A 20339-nucleotide genomic window follows, 5' to 3' on the forward strand; every position below is an offset into this window, starting at 1 on the left:
TGTTCTGGGAATGTATGTCCTTTCTTTATTACTGTATTTCTTGCTTTAACATTGATTGGCTCTACCTCCTGGCACACACCCAACAATGCCCCTTCCTTAAGTGTCTGCTCACATTTAGGGAAATTGGCCACTGTTATAGGTACTACTTGATGATCTGCCACAAGTGACTTTCCAATCTTCAAATCTGCTGGCCTGGATGGGTCTTCCACTGCTTCCACAAGTATTGGGCTTCTTTGGGGATGTTCTTTTATCCTACCCCAAATTATCTTCTCTGACATAGGGGGTATTGTAGTTGACTTAAGTGCTGTGACATGCAGAGCAACAGATGCAGCCACACTTACTGGAATCTGGCCTTTGTTGTTTCCGTAGTAAATAGTCCAATCCTAATATGCATTGGTCTTCAATGTCAGCCAAGTATACTTTCTGTATGTTCTTCATGCCCATGAGCTCGATAGTTACCCACACTGGTTCCCACAACCTTGCATAATGTCCTGTCACACCACAGAGCTTCTGTTCAGCTTCTGGCACTCCTTTGTGTTCCAGCACCTTGATATTCACAAGAGTTTGTTGAGAGCAATCTATGACAAAGTTGCACATTTGGCCATCCAGCTTCCCTATCACGTAGACACTATGTGTGCTTGCCATTTTACACTTAGCTGTTGGGACTTTCACGATAGGGTTTTGTGGGCGTCCCTCAGCACCAACCACTACTGGTTTCCCGAAGCTGACTTATTGGTGGTATTCTTCTTACACTGGCTCCTCATATGTCCTTGCTCTCCGCGGTTCCAACAACCTTTCTGGGTAGCAGCATTTCCTGCTGTGGCATCTTTCCTGTATTGAAGTTGCCAGCATTGAGCTCTCTTGTGCCCAGGTTTATGACAGTGCCAGCAAAGTCCCTTAAACCTCTCTGAAAGCCTCCCTTTTCTGGCCTTGAATCCTGATGACTGTACCAACCTTGGTACCTCTGTGCTGGACTTAACATAGGATTCAAATTCAAGAGCTCTGGCCATTGCATCCTGCATAGTAGAGGGGTGTGCTTGCTTCACTTGTATCTTCAGTTGTGGACTGTCCAAGGCATCTACGAACTGATCCCTCAGCAACAACTTGAGGAGTTCAGGTGGTGCAGTTGGGTAGGCCTTGTGTGGCATACTTTCCAAGTCCTGTACCAGCTCTTGCAGGCTCTCCCCTTTAGCACGGACTCTCGTCCTAAACCTAGCCCTGTAGACTTAAGACTGATGTTGGGTTCCATACCTGAGCTCTAGAGCCACTACCAGTGCTCTATAGTTGTGCCTGTCGTCTGCTGACAACTGTCCAAGTATTTCCAGTGGTTGTCTCTTCAAGCTCGTTGCCAGATATATTGCTTTCTGCTCCTCTCTCCATCCATTCATTTCTGCCAGGAGCTTAACTTGTGCTCTATATGCTTCCCACGGTGCCTTCCCATCGAATTACTGTGTCATCCTTCGTACTGGATCATCCCTATTGCTGGCATTCATATCTGGAATGTGACTTCTAACAGGACTGAAGATGTATGCATGAGGGTTTAGCTGCGGGGTCTGGAAGGGGCTTGCCATTGTCTGGGGCTGTAAAAGACAATAAATCATCCGTTAATGTATTTAATTCACTTTGAAATTTACTAATGTTTTCCATTTGTACTTCTTGCCACTGTTGTTGACTTTCCTGTAACTGTTGGAGACTTTCTTCCTGTTTGTTTTCTTTCTCTTCCCTCCACTGCTGTAGTCTCTCTTTTTGTTAATTTTCTTTCTCCTCCAATAGCTGTTGTAATCTTTCTTCTTGTTTCTTTTCTTTTTCCTCCAACAACTGCTGTAACCTCTCTTGTTTGTTTTGCTGTTTGAGTTGCCACTGTTGCAGGTTTTCTTGCCCCTGCCGTAATCTCTATTCTTGTTTCTTTTCTCGTTCTTCTTGTTTCTTTTATTTTTCCTCCAAAAACTGCTGTAGTCTCTCTTCTTATTTCTTTTCCTTTTCATCCAACAACTGTTGTAATCTCGCTTCTTGTTTATTTTGTTGTTCGAGCTGCCACTTTTGCAGGTTTTCTTGCAACTGCTGTTGTCTCTCTTCTTGTTTATTTTCTCGTTCTTTTTGTTTCTTTTGCTGTTCTTGTATTGCTGCCATCAAACCTGCTAAGCTGTAGTTTGATTTGCCGCCTCTCGTTTCCATCTTCTTCTTGTTTTTGTCCCACTCTCTGACACCAATTTGTTAAGTCTGTTAATTTTCCGTAAAAATTCTTTCCAAAAAAACTTTAGCGATACAAGTTCTTTCTTAAATAAAACTGGTTTATTCTTTCCGAATACAACTTTGCAATACATTTAATTTCCACAGTCGCGCTATAACAAACGCTAGAACATCTCACGTACTCGTGCTCGACAATACTCAATTACACACTCTCTGACTGCAGTTCAATTACTCATTACCTACACAATGTCCCGTCACGTTGTGACCATCTTATATATACCAGACAACCCCCATTTAGTAATCTCCCGTGCTCAACTCAACTGTCAATTACACATCGTTGCCGTCAGTTCTTGGCAGCTTATATATACAAGACTACCGCATATCTAGTAGCCTCTCGAGACTTCAGGAAGGGACAGGATCCTTCTAGAAGTTCATGAGTGTTACTAGCCTCACGTGACCCCCGCTGTCGTAACAATATATATATAATCTTTCTCACGTTGGTCACGCGCGTCACGTTGGTTATATTTATATGCGTGTAGAGGCTTTCTAGAAAATTCAGATTACGTAACACTACAAAGCTACATTTAAGCGTTTATGTACATACATATATTGTTGATTCTTACTCTCGAGAATCTTTTACAACTTTGGAGAATACGCGGGAGTTGTGCAATACATATATAACAGTATAAGTTATGTATGTTTCTAAATATAAATTTAATCTAAACAAATGTCGATATTAAAATAAAAAATATAATAACAAATTCGTTACAATCAGTATTTGCACAAACCACTGTTTTTGTTAATCGACTTAAACATTGGATTTCAACAGAAGAGTTGTGCTGTTATCTATCAAGCTAAAATGTATAAATCTAATGCACTTGATAGTGAAGATAGTTTAAGAGAATTGCTTCTATAGTTCAAGTGGCACATGTAAGGGTATCTTAACCCTAAAATCTGGATTCGATCATACAGAAATAAGTGACTGTTTCGATCATCAATACAAAAGCACTAATATTGTCTTTCAAGAACAATTAAGCGTCAGGACTTACTAACAATGCTTTTTTGTAGTCTTGCAGACAAATTTTTAATTTCAAAAATAGTTCTTAACCTTGTTTGTTTCTAGATTTTGATGAAAGTCAATTACCTTTTGCAAAATAATTGGCTTATAGAAGGCCTCTTTTCAGTGTAAACTAGTCAAAATGCACTGGGAGAATGTCCGAAAGTCATGTTTTACATAGTCTCAGTTGCAGGATCAAGGTTGGAAGATGTGAAGTTTACATGAAATGCAAACAGAATGGATGCATTACGCTTGGTTTCCTGTTGAAAACGTTAGAATCCAATCAAAAGAAGACAAGAAAATTGCGAAACAGAAGGAATAATAAGAATTAGATACTTTGATCTTCCCATTGTAACCACTTTCATGATCTCAGATCGTTCATTGTTGACAGACTCTCAACCAAAAAAAGTAATAGATAAGTAACATTTATTGTTTGTTTCTACTAGGTATGCAGAGTGTCCTATATATTTCGTTAAGAAAGAAAAGAAAAAGAATTGCACTACAAATTAAGGTCAAGTAGAGTTGGCCAGAGCGAAAGAAGCTTTGCTTTAGGACGACGTTTTTTCATCAACACCAGAACGTTTTAGAACTCTCATTGCGTTTTTTTGAAACAATAGATGCAAACGTAAACTTACGCAGAGTTTTATATGAGAAATCAGTGTAGAGAAGTGTTTCTTAAACTGGAGTCCCCGGACCCTCGAGCGATCAGAAGTCATGTCCGAAATTTCATTAAAATAGTTCAGAAAGTATGATTTATAGAATATAAAACATTTTTCTTAAAATCAAATTTATATGCTAATTTCGGAATTCAACGTTTTAAGCACCAGAAACATTTTCTTCAAAACGAAAAACGACGATAGGTTCTCGAAATAAATTAAAATTAAAAAGGATCCTAGGTTACTAAAATTTGAGAACCGCTGGTCTAGAGGATTTTCTCTTATTCAAAGTTGTTGCTAAACAATGGTAACTTCTGTACGATTAAATTACAATTTTAGAGTTAAATGTATACACACACACATATATATAAAGGTAACGTTACCTTTAGATATCTTACAACAAGCTGAATGCATTGCACTTTTGAACCTTGTGTGATATACGTTCGTTTTATACCACTAAAATGCTCTATACATTTGCCAATTGTGTGGCTGGTGTCAAGATGATACGATATTACTTATGTCAGTTTTAACTTGTACAAAGGACATAAAAATAGTTGTATCTATCATATTTTTTCTTATCCTTTTGCTGTACTGAATACATGCTATTAACAATCAGTTCTTCAGGAATGAACTGCGTTACAATCTCACAAATAATAATCTAAATTACACATTGAAACTGATGATTACGGCTTATTGTTTGAGTGAAATTCAAGTTCCAAACCGCAAATTTTTGCATACATAATTTTTATTTTATATTTATTTTTCTTAATCACTCATAATAGGCCCGGCATGGCCAGGTGGTTAAGGTCGCGGGTTCGAATCCCCATCATACCAAACATACTCGCCCTTTCAGCCTTGGGGGCGTTATAATGTGACGGTCAATCGTAAAAGAGTAGCCCAAGAGTTGGCGGTGGGTGGTGATGACTAGCTACCTTTCCTTTAGTCTTACACTGCTAAATTAGGGATGGCTAGCGCAGATAGCCCTCGTGTAGCTTTGCACGAAATTCAAAAACAAAACAATCACTCATAATATCAAGTATCGGTAACAGCACAGTTGCGTAGCTGGTGGAAGCCTGTAGTGTTCATATATTCCATTACCTAGTTTCGAGTTTATCGGATGACTATTTGTGTCTAAACGACTTACTAGTAATATGGCTATTTTCAACATATTTTTGTCATGATATAATTATGGGACACAAAAATCATAAGTTAGAAATAATTCAAATATAATTTCATTAAAAAAAAATATATGGAACATGCAATATGTTATTTAAGACACTTGAGGTCATTATTTATGAAATATAAGTTTGGGGCGGAAATTAACCTCAATGTAACATAGAAGCCAAGATCTGTAAACAACTTTTAGGCTAGCACATTTGAAGTTTACTCAAACATATACAAAATTTGGAGAGAAGGAAAAGAAAGGAAAAGTGAATTTTACCATAATTATTGTGAAATGTGTATGAAATCTACACGAACACTAGATGTACTCCCGCAGGGTCCCGGAAAGTGTCCAGTTTCAAGAATATATAAAACCAATAATAAGAGTAACAAACATTTATATTTCCTGCTTTTGAAGTTCAGATGTCGTGCTATGTTGTAGCCTACAAAGTGCATAATTCTTCTCGTGATTCATGACATGCGCATATTTTACTGGCGTCACGACAGTACAAATTGCAACGTCATTTTAGTGTCTACTGACTGACTGGCAGACAACACATTACTATATAGTGTTACGTATTACAATTTCGAATGGTCTGAAACTGAGTTAAATTGTAATTTCGACTTAGTAGTTAAATAAATGCCGATATGTAACCAATTTATGATATTTGCCAACAAGACTGATATACACAGTTTTCTTTGTTTTATACAAATATGTTTTGATATACAAACAATGATACAATTTACAATAACAGTTATTACAAACAGCTACTACAAACAATGATTTATATACAAAAGTTCTACAAAGTTACAAGCAATACAAAGTCTTCTTTCTAGTCTGGAACTTCCTTGATATCATATCGAGGGTTCACAATGAGCGAGTTAATTTCGAGTTAGCGTAGGTATAATTCACTTGATAGGGAGCTAGCTAGTTCTGTGGTCTTCATAGATCACAAGCCGATTTTTTTCCACCGAAAAGAGAATCCCCAAAACTGTGTTTCGAGGTAAACAAAACACAACGTTGATCTTATTCTATAATATTAAAACGATGGCCTTTATGAATTATGAAAACCAACTCGCTGAACGCAATATTTTTATATCAACTTTCAATTCTATGGTCCTCTCTTTTTGATATAGAGAGTAGCAGTCCAAGTTTAATGAACCTGTTCTTACAATATCTTGAGTTGCCGTATGCATAGATAAAAAAAATTAAATTTATAACACATCCCAATGTTTAAATTCTTTCTCGTTTCATTTCATTCAAAATTAGTCAAAAATATCAAAGTTTCGATACAGAAAAGTGACCTCAATCGTAGTCTAGGCTCATGGTGCTTCATACATATATATTATATATATTGTATATGAAAATAATTTTGATTGATATATTTGCATTTTTCAGGTCATTAACTAGTATTCATTGAACTCGACCTAAAACTCCAATACTTGGAAAGTAGCAAGTAGATGACCTTTATCATTTTAAAATAGGTACAAGCAGAACCATTTAAACTGCATTCTAATATGTATGTTAATTTACACCAAAATCGTGAATTTTAATGTTACTGGCACACTGTTACTTGTGTTAGCTAATTTTAGATAGCTTCTTTCAAGATAAGTAATTTTTATTTATGTCAATGGCAATTTAAGGCTCCCAATAGCAACCATAAAATGCTTCCGTCTCGAAATGGTTCTCACTTAACAGTTAAAGTAGCTACGCCTAGTTTGAGAACGTTTACTAGATTATTTGACATCAAATCCGAGTTTTTCACAGATGTTTAAACGTGATTAAAAGAAATGTCTGTGTAATTTCTAGGAAAGATAGTACCGATTTATTTGTTTGTGTGTTTTAGAGCAAAGCTACACAATAAGCTATCTGTGTTTTGTTTATCACCGGGAATCAAACCACAGACTTTAGTGTTATATGTTCATAAACCTACCGCTGACCAACTGGGAGACGGAAAGATAGTGATTAGTCTATATGTTAAACGTTTTGACAAAACTCTGTGTGTATGTGTGACCACTTATAACTCTGGATCCATTGTTACCAGACCTGACATGTACCCTTAGGAACACCAAGAAGTGACACTGGAGTGAGAGTGCTCTTATCTGACCTCTCATTATACCCCCTGGTGCTCCTATGTCTTCCACGTTCGTTGAATGGGTACGTCAGCAAGTTATATATTATTTCATATATCTTATAAATCTATATGTTTAGACTGTTATTTCTCTCACATATGATTTCTACATAGCACTATAGCTTCCACATGATTAAATACAGAAAAAAAAAACACACCTAACTGTTGTAGACCGTTACTGACATCACATTGTCATGGGTCAGCTTTGCTTTCCCTCCAATTTTGTTAAGGTTATTTTTATTCTATACTGTTGGCCAAAATGTTTGAATATTTTATAAAAAATAAGATCATTATTATTAAAATGGAATACAAATAAACTTATCACTACCAAACTGAGAAATGAATGTTATAATAAACATTTGTAATTTGTATAATGGGACAGCTTCTATGAACATATTTTATCATACACCTGTAGAGATTCAGCATTTCACCTATCACAACCAAACCTTACCAAAACATATATAATGAGGTCTGTAACCTCATATTACATATTCAATACTTGGTTGGTCTTCCTCGTACTCTAATAACCTCCGCAAGGCGACGTGGTATGCTGTCGATAAGATTTTTGATGTAATCCATTGTGATTTCATCCCATTTTGTCACTAGAAGGTGCTGCAACTTAGCTACAGTAGCTGGTTTAGGGTCGTGGTTAACAATTTTATGACTAAGTTCTGCCCAGCAGTTCTCAATGGGATTACAGTCTGGAAACTTTGCTTGACATGGCAGTCTTGTAACTTCCTCTTGGTAAAGATAATACCGTACAATACGCGCACTGTGAGCAGTAGCAGTGTCATACTGGAATACAATGTTATTGCCAAACGTTGCTCTAGCATATGGCAGTAATATTACCTACGTGTGATGTCTGTAGGAAGTTCCATTGACGTTTCCCTGGAGTACATGAAGAGCAGTTTTACACCATGATGAGTAACTGTCCAAATGCGTACTGTACCACCTCCTGTGTGTTCCCTGTGGGAAAGACAATCTTCTCTCATCTATTCTCCAGGCAAACGACGAACACAAATCCTACCATCAACTTTAACAAGCTGGAAACAGGACTCACCTGAAAAGAATTGACATGTCGCCAGTGTCCTAACTGTAAGTTGGCATGTCGTCTTGCCCAAGTAACATGGTGAAGGTGGTGAATTCTGGTTAATAGTGGTTTGCAGATAGTCCTCCTTGCAAAGTAACTTTGTTTGGTCATTCTCCTATTCACTGTTCTTCTGGATACTCTTGAATAAAGGTGTTCATGTCATTCCTGTCGTAAGGTGTTGCAAGACGTCTTTCGACCTTCACGTGGTAACCCGATCAAAACACGGTCATCTCGGGCATTAGTTTTCGGTATCTACCAGTAGACTCTCCTAGAACAACATTTCCTATAATCAGATAACATTTCTGGATTATAGATAAAGTACAATGGGGGGTACCATACTGTCCTGGCAATACTGTTTCCTTCATACCATTTATGGACAGTCAAACAACCTGACGCCCTATAACTTCTAGAACGTGACGAGGCATGACTCTACACCAAGTATAGAGAAAGGGTCTGAAAAGCATTGATCTATTTCAAAAAACGATTACATGAAAAGCACACCCTTTTGTACAAAACAGATGTGTATGAGTGTTTATGAGCAAACAAATGCTCAAAACAACTTATACAAACCAAAATAACAACTCGTATATGTTTGTCCGATCTTATGCTACCTTCTCTCTTACTCCTCGGGCATTTATGCAATAACTACTCTATACATGTAGACAATAATATCAATATAAATCAGTATGCAAACATTTTGACCAAGACCATATAAGGAAGTGAACGTAATAATTTTCTGTTTATTACTATATGAAGAACTCACATGTACCTTACTTTCTTCCTCGCCTCTATTGGCTTATCCTTCAACCCTCATACATCCCTGTCTATTTTTTCAACGTCACTCCTTTATATTTCTTTCTCAAAACCATGCCAACAGGTCCCTTTTTTGTCCGACCATGCACACGTGTTTTTCGTCATTAGAATTATAACGTTAATTACCACAGGGGATTTCGTAAACTCAACAGTAGCTAAACAGGAAAAGGGACCAATCCCTCTAGTGATTCTCAAACCATTTATAGGGCTAATGCCTTAATTCCTTAGGAACTGACCGAAAGTCGGATGCATTCTCACCTCTCTCAACCCCAACCTATACTTACACAGAACATCATAACACATTTCGACCTTTTTCTGAGTGTTGTCAGTCTTGGTTGAGTTCCTGTTAATCTTGATGCTATCTCAGGCTCAGAAATTCCGGAGTATTATCACACTCTTTGTTAAACTGTTTCACCACTCACCGTCTTTTGCAGAACACTGATAATTTCACTGTCTTTATAAATATCACAATACAGTTGACAGACTTTGTTTCGATATTTTTCAACTTCAAAGTCTTATATAGATATATCCGTACATAATTAATTCAGAAATACCCCCCGTCTCCTTTACTCCAGCTATACTTTCAGGGTTTTAACCATTTCACAAATTCTTGCTCTTCTATTCATTTGCATAACTAAACACTCACACCCAACATCAGTTTTAACCCTTGGTGGATTGATCTTAAGTCTCGTATCTATAATAAATATTAGTTTTAATCAAAGCGAGGTCATCACACAAGTCTCAGGTTTAGATGATACGTTCGTTCCACTATTTCTCCATCCCCTACATCTACCTCATATGTCACTTTAGTAACACTAGACCAACGCATTTTTTAATAATTGCAATGGACTCTTAGAATCTCTATCATATAGTAACTCAAGTGGTGAAAACTCTATTGTAACTTGGATGGATTTCTCGATATGCAAGTAGCACAAAAGGCAACATCATATTCCAGTCAACAGGCTTCCCCTCCACCATAACTGTAGCATGGCCTTAATTGTCACATTTGCTTGGGCTCTATAATTCGTGTATTTAAAATTTTACTCCTGTCTCCTTCTATAATTTTAAAATCATTTTCGAATGAAAACTGATAAATAAATCTAATAATAATTCTTCAGAAAACCAAACACGTGAAAATATCAATATTAGCTCTCGTGCTATTTTCTCAGTTTCTGTCGAAGCTGGTGCTACTGATTCAACATATCTAGTGGCAGAATCAACCACTATCAGAATATACATATTCCCTTCCTCTGTTATTGGAAGTGGTCCGATAATATCGACACTAGCAGAACTAAATGGTTCACTAATAACTGGTAAATTAACCTTTGGGTTTTTTACTTTCACAACTCTCTTACTAACTAACTGACATGCTAGGCAACTATTTACTTAAACCACTATATATCCAAACATACCAAGCCAGTAGTAGCCTTTCGTTTTAGCTATGTCTAAATGTCCAGCCAACATTGCATTATGCCCTAACTTTAATACTGTCTATCTACATTCCTTTGGGAGTAATATTTAATCTCGACCACCTATTACATGATTTCCATTACATTTACGCCTCAAGAATCCTTCCCAATATAAATAATAATTTCGTCCGCCTTTAGTTACTTCTGGTTCCTCTATCACGGCTTCACTACGGCATTTATCCAAACTCTACATATTCCCATCAGGATTTGACTCCCATTAAACTTAAACATACCAAATTTCTGTTTATTACTATATCAATGACACTTAAGAAAATTATGTTTTGTTTCTTACTGGCAGTATTATACTTTCTTCCTCGCTTTCTCAGCTTATCTGTTCGCTCTCACATAACCAGGTTTCTGTTTTCTTCGCTTCAATGTCTTTCTTCTATATTTCTTTCTAAAAACTGCGCTAACAAGTCCCTTTCTGTCCAACCTTGTACATCGTATTTTCAACATTACGACTATAATGCTAATAATCACAGTAGCTAAACAAAAAAGGGGGCCGACCCCTCAAGTAATTCTGAACTCACTAATTAAGGTAATGTTCTAATCTCTTAGGGATTGACTAAAAGACTGTCGCTTTCCCACCTCTACCAACCCCAACCGATTCTAAGACAAAACTTTATACCACTAACGCTATATTCAAACATACTTACCCAAATTTATCCCAGGCATATTTTAATAACGAGAGTTTAATGACATCCCTCATCTACCACTTGCTAGGCAAACTTTTTTAACTCGCTAAAATCTTTGGAGTAAAAGGAAAAAGGCTTTAAACTATGATGAAAACTTAGAAATACGTAATAGATGAAAAATAAATTACCGCACAAACTTTGAAAAACAGAACAACTTCAATAAAGGGTAGTCAACTCTAAGAACTTTAAGTATTTGTACAACTTTTATGATAAATCATTAGGGCAAAAACCTATAGCCTAATTTCAAGATAATTAATGTATTCAATAGCCAGCGTGAATTTAAACAATATAATATATTTATTACCCATTTCTATAGCATTGTAAATATTCGTTACTCTGTTTACAACATTGCAAGCTAACTTTTGCCAACGTAATTAATCACACTGATATATTTTTCATTATGTAGATAAAAATCTCCACATGACAAGAACATTGTTGTTATATGTATATATATATATATATATATATATATACAATATATATTATAATTTCTTAGGTGCAAGTGTTCACTTGTTTTCCAAGAACACAGACTATGTATATGATCGTAATTTTGGTTGTTCAAAAAACTGTAAAGTATTTCGCACTAATATAAGCACCTTTCTTACCATTACCTTTGTTAGTTATATGACCGACGTTCCTATTATTATAGATACTCACTTTTATAAGAAGAAAACAAACGAAAAGAAAAAACAAGGCACTGAATAAAGTAACTGAAAAACTGAAATATTTATAATATGGCGTTATTCAAGTTTTTGTTTAAAGAAATATTGTTATGGTGTATTGCCTTGTTTATTCGTTATTTAAAAACACTATTCACAATAACCCAGCTTAACATAGTAAGTTCATTACAATTGGAACATTTTACAGAATCTATATAACTGGCTAAATTAACCAGTTATGAATCTTGAAACAAATTTTCTCGAACGTGGAAAGGAGCATATGGAATGTCGAAAAATGTACTGTTTGTTTCAACAGCATATCAATCACAACCAAAATACTCTATTAATTAATCATCTGCTAATATACTGTACGTGTTATTAAGATGCTAATGTATTAACAATCAAACTGGTAGGTACATTATACTGACATTACTTTGAAAGAAATCGGTCACCGTTGTGTTGCCATAGTGACACTGATTTTTAAATTACTTTACCACATAGATAAACGTCATGAACACAATAGGGTAATAGTGTAAACCACAGTTTACTGTTCTGAAGTACTGACGTGTGGAATCTTCATCAAGACAGATCTTTTCTTACCAATTTAATTATAAAAACATGGCTAATGACCAAATCCAATAAAGTTTTTGATTAAGGAATTATTGCTAAAAATAACAACAGTGGAAAGCATAATATTAGTGTATTATGAATAATATGTACATTTCTTTTGATAATAAATCAAAATTGGTTGCTTATGCAACGGTGTAAGTAAAAACATAAAACCATATAAATTCAATCTTTATTACTTTAATATAGCGTAAAAATACACAGTAATAAATTTGATTATAAAGTTTATTTCCAAAGCACTTACATACATATATGTCTGTGCTGAGAAAAAATAAAGGAGAGTAAGCTGATGCAAATGGAGTATGGTTCATAAAAACCAAGTTTCATTACGTAATATGTCGAGTGTTTATAGCGTGTGCTTTGTGTTATTTGTTTCGTATTTCTTACGGTTTGTTGTTGTTGTTGTCATAGCCTCATTCTTAGTGAATGCAAACATATATATTATACACGTATTTATAACCATCGCACAGTAGTTATGTGGTACCAACTGTCAGAACTTGAATATTGTGGAGTCTATAAGTGCTCAGTCTATGCTATAATCATGATGATGGTACAATTCAACACAGACTGGGTCCTAATAAAGTGAGCAGTCGGGATAGAAAAAAAGGAAATTTCGTTTTTAGAATGATTACAGAGAACCAGTTATTGATATCCAATCTCACATCTTCACTTCAAAAACTTTTCTCAGCCAGTAAATAGAGGGCTAGTATATTCTCATCCTTTTCCAAAAGGAAAGAAATGCAATAAACACCAGGAGATATACCTGCGTTTCCGATTAGTATTATTACTATTCGAGCTCTTTTAAGTTTCACCACTATAAATCACAGATTCCAAAGAACAGATATGTTTGTACACGTGTGCATATTAGATAATGTTTGTATTATAACGATGGAGTAATAAAATGCATATCATAATGCATAACGTGTGACAAGCAAAAGTACCCGTCCACAGTGACATGGAAAGTTTAAGTTAATCTATCAATTCAAATTATTATATGGACTTTAAAAAAGTTAATTGTGTTGTACTGTTGGTTTCATTCACAGACAAAGATCTGAACTACTTATACCGCCCACAGCGAAAAGTAATTGTTGAGCAGTTCAATCATGCTAAGAGCCGCTCAACAATAACATACGGTAAATCTAAATTTTCATTCTTTAAGTTACGTCACATTTTTAAATGTGAGTAATAGTATGATTAATTCCTATCAATTTAGTGTAGAATATTCAACTTGTGAAATTACATCTGGCATCAACATTATCTATGCCTGTTCTCTCGTCATTTCAAAAGTGAATGTTGAGCTTTGCGCAGCTTTTCAAACGGGAGACAGACAAACGCTCGGACAGGTACCACGGTTCACAATATATAAAAGATTACCAGGATTCAAGAAGAAACTAAATGCCTATGCTTTTCAACTTTCTTTAGGAATATCTATGCAGGACTTATCATGCTTAAATATTAACTTGTATTTAAAAACATGCTTATTGAAACGAGCTTTAATCTTAATAAAACCGCGTGTATAACATCAAACGTTAAATAATAGTCACATAAGTTGCAATTTTCTTAAAATATGAGCACAAAATATTAGTCTATGTTATTATGCGTTATAATTTAGTCATAGAGTAATAGTGGTGATTAGTTAATAATTATAACATGCGTTTTATTTTGCATATCAACATTTTCTTGTACTATGCAATATTGAACTGGATTGGTAACAAGTAAAATATGTAGAATTATACACGGACTTTTCTCAACGTTAAAAGTATTGAGAAAATTCAGTGTATAATATTAATTTATCTACGTTATGAGTTTTTAACAACAACAAGTAAAATATGTTAAACTTAGTATCTAGGTTCGTGATAAACATTTGTTTTAAGACAGACCATTAATCTGTTATTTCCTTTGGATTTCTCTGACTTAAAACATGTTATGTCCCTGAAGAAGAAAGGTACACCCTTCGAAAGAACACGTGTTGTAGGGTTTCGTATCTGTGTGGCAATTATACTGTGATAATTAAAGCTGAAAATTTTTCTGTATTATTATACTCGTGAAAAGAAATATAAAGCATATGTATACGTGTCTGTTGACAGTTTATAAATTTCGAACATCATAAACCATTTAGCTTCAGCGGATTCACATCGGACATTAGTACTTTTACGAAAACATTATATAACTTCAACGGTGGAAAACTCGGCGAAGAACACGGAGCTAGCTAGCTCCCCGTTAAGTAAATTGTAACTACGTCAATTCGAAATTCACTCGCTCATCGTAAACCTTCGATAAGATATCAAGGAAATTCTAGACTAGAAAGAAGACTTTATATTACTTGTAAGTTTGTAAAACTTTTTTATATAAATCATTGTTTGTAATAACTGTTTGTAAATTGTATTATTGTTTGTGTATTAAAATATATTTGTATTAAAAATGAAAAAAAAACTGTGTATCAATCTTTTTGGCAAATATCATAAATTGTATATATATGGGCATTTATTTAAGTACTAATTCCAAAGTACAAGTTAATTCAGTTTTAGGCTATTAGAAATTGTCATACGTAACAATAGTTATTTAGCAGGGTTGTAATAGTACATGTAATAAAGCATTTCGTTTTGCGTATCAACATTTTCTTGGAGTATACAATACCGAACCAGGTTGATAACAAATATATATGTTAAGCGAAGTAACCAGGTCTGTGATAAACATATGTTTCAGGATAGACCATTAACCTTATATTTCCGTTGGATTTCTCTGTCTTTCTTGACTACACATGGGTTGTTGGAATTCTTTGTATCACATATACGTTAGTAAAGTAGAATTTTAGTTAATCATAGCAAAGTTGCATTAATTATTACATGTAAAAAAAGGAATATGATCCATTAGTCGATCGTGTTACACTAATCTCTCTTTCCCGTTATCACAAAATGTACAGAATAACATGAAACAATAACGTCTGTTTCTTAAGAAACTAGATGTAAAAGTAAATGGGTTCAAGATCGTGATATACCTTTTTATGTTTAAATTAAAAACTTCTGAGTCATTAATGCTTTGTATAATGTTATTATACATTGAGTCTACATACAAAACATAAGCACTGATAAGTAATAATGACCAAAATTAAATATAGGCAGTTAAATCGTGCCCATCAGTCTCAAAGTTTGCAAGAAAGTTGTTCGTTATTTTAGTTTAATCTAAAATAAGAAATGTTCTCGGATTTCAACTAAATAAAAGCTGCTATGCATATCATTTTTGAAATCTTTATGGGTAAACTACAGGATTCCATCTCGAATCCCAGTTATTAAAAACAAGACACTGAAAAGTTTAGTAAGGAATTTAACTGGGCAATGTATGTAATATACAGAGCCTGTCATGAAGTTTCTTTGTAACAACTTTTCTGTTTACTGCACATTATCATGCGCTTTAATGCTTATGCTATTTCTTTGAAACAACTGTTTATGTTTTAGAGATAAAATAATTTTCGTAAAAAAATTGAGGATATCTCATATGGACTTACCAGAACGTTTAACTTCTTTTTATTCTCTGAGCTATATCACCTGATGTTATAAGACTAACGCAATATACATAAAAAATCTCGAACACAAACCCATTTAGTTGAAAAACATGTATCACAGAGTTTCGTTCACTCCGTGTGTAGATCGATTACTGGCCAACAAAGATTCAGAGTTCCGTTATTCGCCAGTTGAACGCCACCGCTGTCGCGGAAGTGTTTGTATCAAAGTAGACACTGCACTTTCTGACCAGTAACATTGCTACGAAGCTCGAACAGTAATTAGTCTTAAGTACTGTGTTGGAAAGTAAAGTCACTGAAACTCCAAAAGTTTATAGTTATATAAGTATTTAAAATAAGTACTTGTTATTAAAACAAAGCTCAAAGTAAATGTTTTTAATGTTTTTAGGCTATTTAACATGCTTCAATAGCGAATTTGTGGTGAGAATAGTCACAACTATGAAGGTAAAACAGACGAACACATCACTAATGTCTGTGTTGATGTGGACTTTCACCTTCCTGTATACAGCACGCACAGAAGAAATCCTAAGAGCTATGACTGAAAAGAGTAAGTTTGTATTTTTTTTCCTTCTTAACAAAATATGTTTTATTATTTAATGTAAATATGCAAAGATCCTGTTCATATCTGGGGTCTGTGCATTGGGATCAAGTCGCCTTGTCACAGTGTGTTAACAGTAAATTGATACTTAATGATTAACATTGTTATAGTATTTACAAAATTATATTGAACAATGAAGTGTTTAATGGTACCCTATAATTTATATTTGCCGTTAGAAATGCTATATAAAGTCCAGTTGTAGTTTCAGAAATTTTGCTTTATTAAATGTTAATGTGCGTAATTTGGTAAGCTCAAGAAATATTTTCATACAAGTATTCTTTCGGTTAGCTTTTTAAGCACTTGTTTTTAAGTTGAAATGCACGATAACTTCAAAACGATCACACTAAAGCGTCTGTAACAGAACACCAACAATAAAAAAGACAGAGACTACAATCACACGAAATTCATATTCAGCTATGTTTGATATGCAGGTTTATTTCTACTCACTAAAATATAAACCTTAAAACATAATGGGATTCATTAGTAAATCTACTTCATTTTAATGCATATAAGCCTTTAGTATCAAAAGAAATCCCTGTAATTATTTGATTACTGAGTAAAAAAAAAGCTATTTTTGTAATATCTTCTACTGTTAATATCTTAAGTTTAAAATGAAAAAAATATTATTTAAAAATAATAAATTCTGAAAGCGTCAACATTATGTATACACTTAGACAAACGCATACATATATACATGTATTGTGGGTAGACTAAATCCCAGAATACTTACTTGGAAATTTACAACTTTATGTATATTACAAATTGTTTTCATGATATATTCCTTTTTAGCTTTTACGTTCATACAGCTCTTTTCGATTGAAACTTGATTTTCCCTACCAAGTTATAAGAGATACTAAAGGATTAGACAGTTATCGCGTGTGTAGGACAGGGTTTGTGGTGACAGTTTCCATGGCAACTGTCCGTTTCGAATAAATGAGTGTGTTTGTGTCAAGAAGACAATGAGTTGAATTTCACAATAAGGACAGAACATTATAATATATATTTGATAGTTCTTCTATGACTTCTAATATCGTATAAAGTAAACCATAGTTCGAATAAGAACTATTTTTAGGAACTCCTTTCAGTTGGTTATCAGAAATAATAGAGCTACGTTCTTCGTGAAGGAAATTATTTGTCTAATAGAGATTATATTTAACAATCTATTGCCTCATAAAAATATATATAAATATATCAAAGACTTAGCAGAAAACTCACTAATTAAAAGTCTGGATGTCATAGTATCGGTTAGATTTCTAAAAATGATTATTGTAAGCTTACAGCGGCAATTTCCTTCATTTCCGCATTACGTTGTTTAATCACCAAACATGCTATACATTTCACTGTTCAAAATTCATTCCACCAACTGAGAATCGCATGCTATAGAAGCCTCATTTTAACCTAAATAGCTAATCAGTCTACCATCACCGTAACAATGTAGAGTTTGATTTGTATTATTAATGGTTCGTGCTCAATATTGGATTCATTAATTAAAATAGCTTATTTATTGTATACGAAATATGCTCTTTGACATAATTCTGACAATTGATTCCATGTTTATTCTAATATTTCATTCAGTTTCAAAAACACAAAAATACAATGCTGGTTTTTATTTACGGCATCATATCATGGAACATGCCACACACAGTATCATAGACTTAAACGAAAAATGGTACAATAGTTGGAAAATAAAAACTTTCATGCGCAAAGTATGAATTATATTCTACCCATCTTTCTTTGCAAACTATCAAAATATGTCATGAACTTTTACTCAGGAGCCTAAGCATTTTGATACCTTTGTGTATTCGTTAAAAATATATATGCAATGAATAACTTAACTACCTTGGGAATCGCAGTCCAAATTCACAAATCACTGGTTTTAGAAATCATAGAACTACTGATTACATCCATATAATGTCTATGTCGCAAACCATGTTAACTTTCAAATACTGAGAAAAGAAAATCCAAACTATTATACAAAAGTATAAATAGCGGCTGAAAGCCACTTAACGATCCTATTTTCCTGAAGAGGGCTTAAACCTTTCTACATTTCCCTGGTGAATCACGAGATGTTTTACAGTATTCCAGTGTAGTATAAAATATAATTTGTCTTACTTTTCAAACTTTCCTATTTACATTATTCCTACTACAAAAGTGAAAATTTGGCTTTTTCGAATTATGGTAAATAATATAGTAATGCACATATGGTACACTTCTGCTTATAACTCTTCCTGGTTGAAATGGTGTTTTCGCTAATGAGAAAGTTGTGTATTATTATACTTCCCAAATAAGAACAGTATTGAAACTTAAGTTATATGTGCATTCAAGAAAAAATTATCTAGGCAAAGTTTATTAATCTTTTCTTTTCTCTAATAGTAGTTTGATGAAATTTAAAATGAATTATGAGCAGTATTTTTTTGCTCTATTAGTAATTTGTTTATTAGTTCAGCACGACAACATACAAAGAAATCTTAGGCCTCAGTTTAACGTACAAAGTATAAATTCGTTTATCAAGTTTATGTGCATACAACTGTTTAAATTTCTCGTAGAGTTGAATTACAGACATGATATGTCACTGTATGTATTTGTGTTGCAATCAATTAATGATTATCCTTCGCATTTATTTGTCAAAGTTATTTATATTTTATTTTTTTAATCATATTTTAAAATTATTATTTTATGTTGCCCATACTAAAAAATAATTGGCGTTTTATAGGGTAATATTAGTAATACATATTTGCAATGATATCAACTCTATGTAATTTTTGTTTTCAAAATTATTAGCATGTAGTAATACAATATATTGGTCTAATATGACTTAAATGCAGAAATCTTATTTTAGGAAAATGACTATATCTAACTAGGAAATCATGGCAGTTTACTATTTAATACAAAGATTAACATAATATAAAATTATTGTTTCCTCTACTAAAATATAAATACAGTAAATTAGATAAGTATAGCATTAAAAACTGTTTTCAGAAAGACATACCCTGTAATTGGCTGCTGTCCAACCAACCAGGCAGTACCATTTCAGCAAAATGCCTATATATTAGTACGCGTGGCAATTAAACTTTTGGCTATCAATGGCTACTTTATTCAAGAAATTGAGACGAAATTTCATATCTCAGTAAAAGTTATATAGAAACTCTGAAGAGTGAACATGAAAATCATATTGTTGATAACAGAAGCGGATGAGACCCAAGTTCTTCAAAAGTAATTCAGGGCATGCTCTTTACACGTTACATTACAATTCAATCTCACTAATGACTTTGTTGTTTAATACAAGTACGGAGGTTACACTGAGAACAGAAAGATACGCATTAACAAAAAGTACCCTCATTGACGTATAGCTACTTACTGCTTAGAAGAGATAAATAAATCAGTAACTTGAAATGGGTATCAGACTTGGAACAACGGGATAACTAAAAAAATAGGTGGATATGATTCAAATTCAAATTGTTTGGAAACAATGAACTATGATTTGTTCCATACCAGAAAGAAGAACTACATCACAGTCAAAATAGAACGTCTAGATTGTAGCATGCAAATCTGGGCTGCATCTCTGCCAATGGAGTTGGAGATCAATAAAAATTGTTGGCACCCTGACTGATGAGAGGTTCTATTACATCTTTATTCATCGTATGAAAAATAAAATACCGAGTCTGGTTTCAT

General features: G+C 33.9%; 1 protein-coding gene across 1 annotated transcript in view; it reads left to right on the plus strand.

Moving 5' to 3' along the window:
• LOC106476016 (hemicentin-1-like) overlaps positions 1–20339 on the plus strand; it is a 209307-nt gene that overhangs the window by 105170 nt on the left and 83798 nt on the right. The window contains exon 2 of the mRNA XM_013936691.2: positions 16458–16616. Coding sequence (XP_013792145.2) covers positions 16458–16616 — 159 coding nt within the window. The remainder of the gene's footprint in view (positions 1–16457; positions 16617–20339) is intronic.

The sequence above is a fragment of the Limulus polyphemus genome, unplaced genomic scaffold (genome assembly GCF_000517525.1).
Source record: "Limulus polyphemus unplaced genomic scaffold, Limulus_polyphemus-2.1.2 Scaffold151, whole genome shotgun sequence".
Lineage (NCBI taxonomy): Eukaryota > Metazoa > Arthropoda > Merostomata > Xiphosura > Limulidae > Limulus > Limulus polyphemus.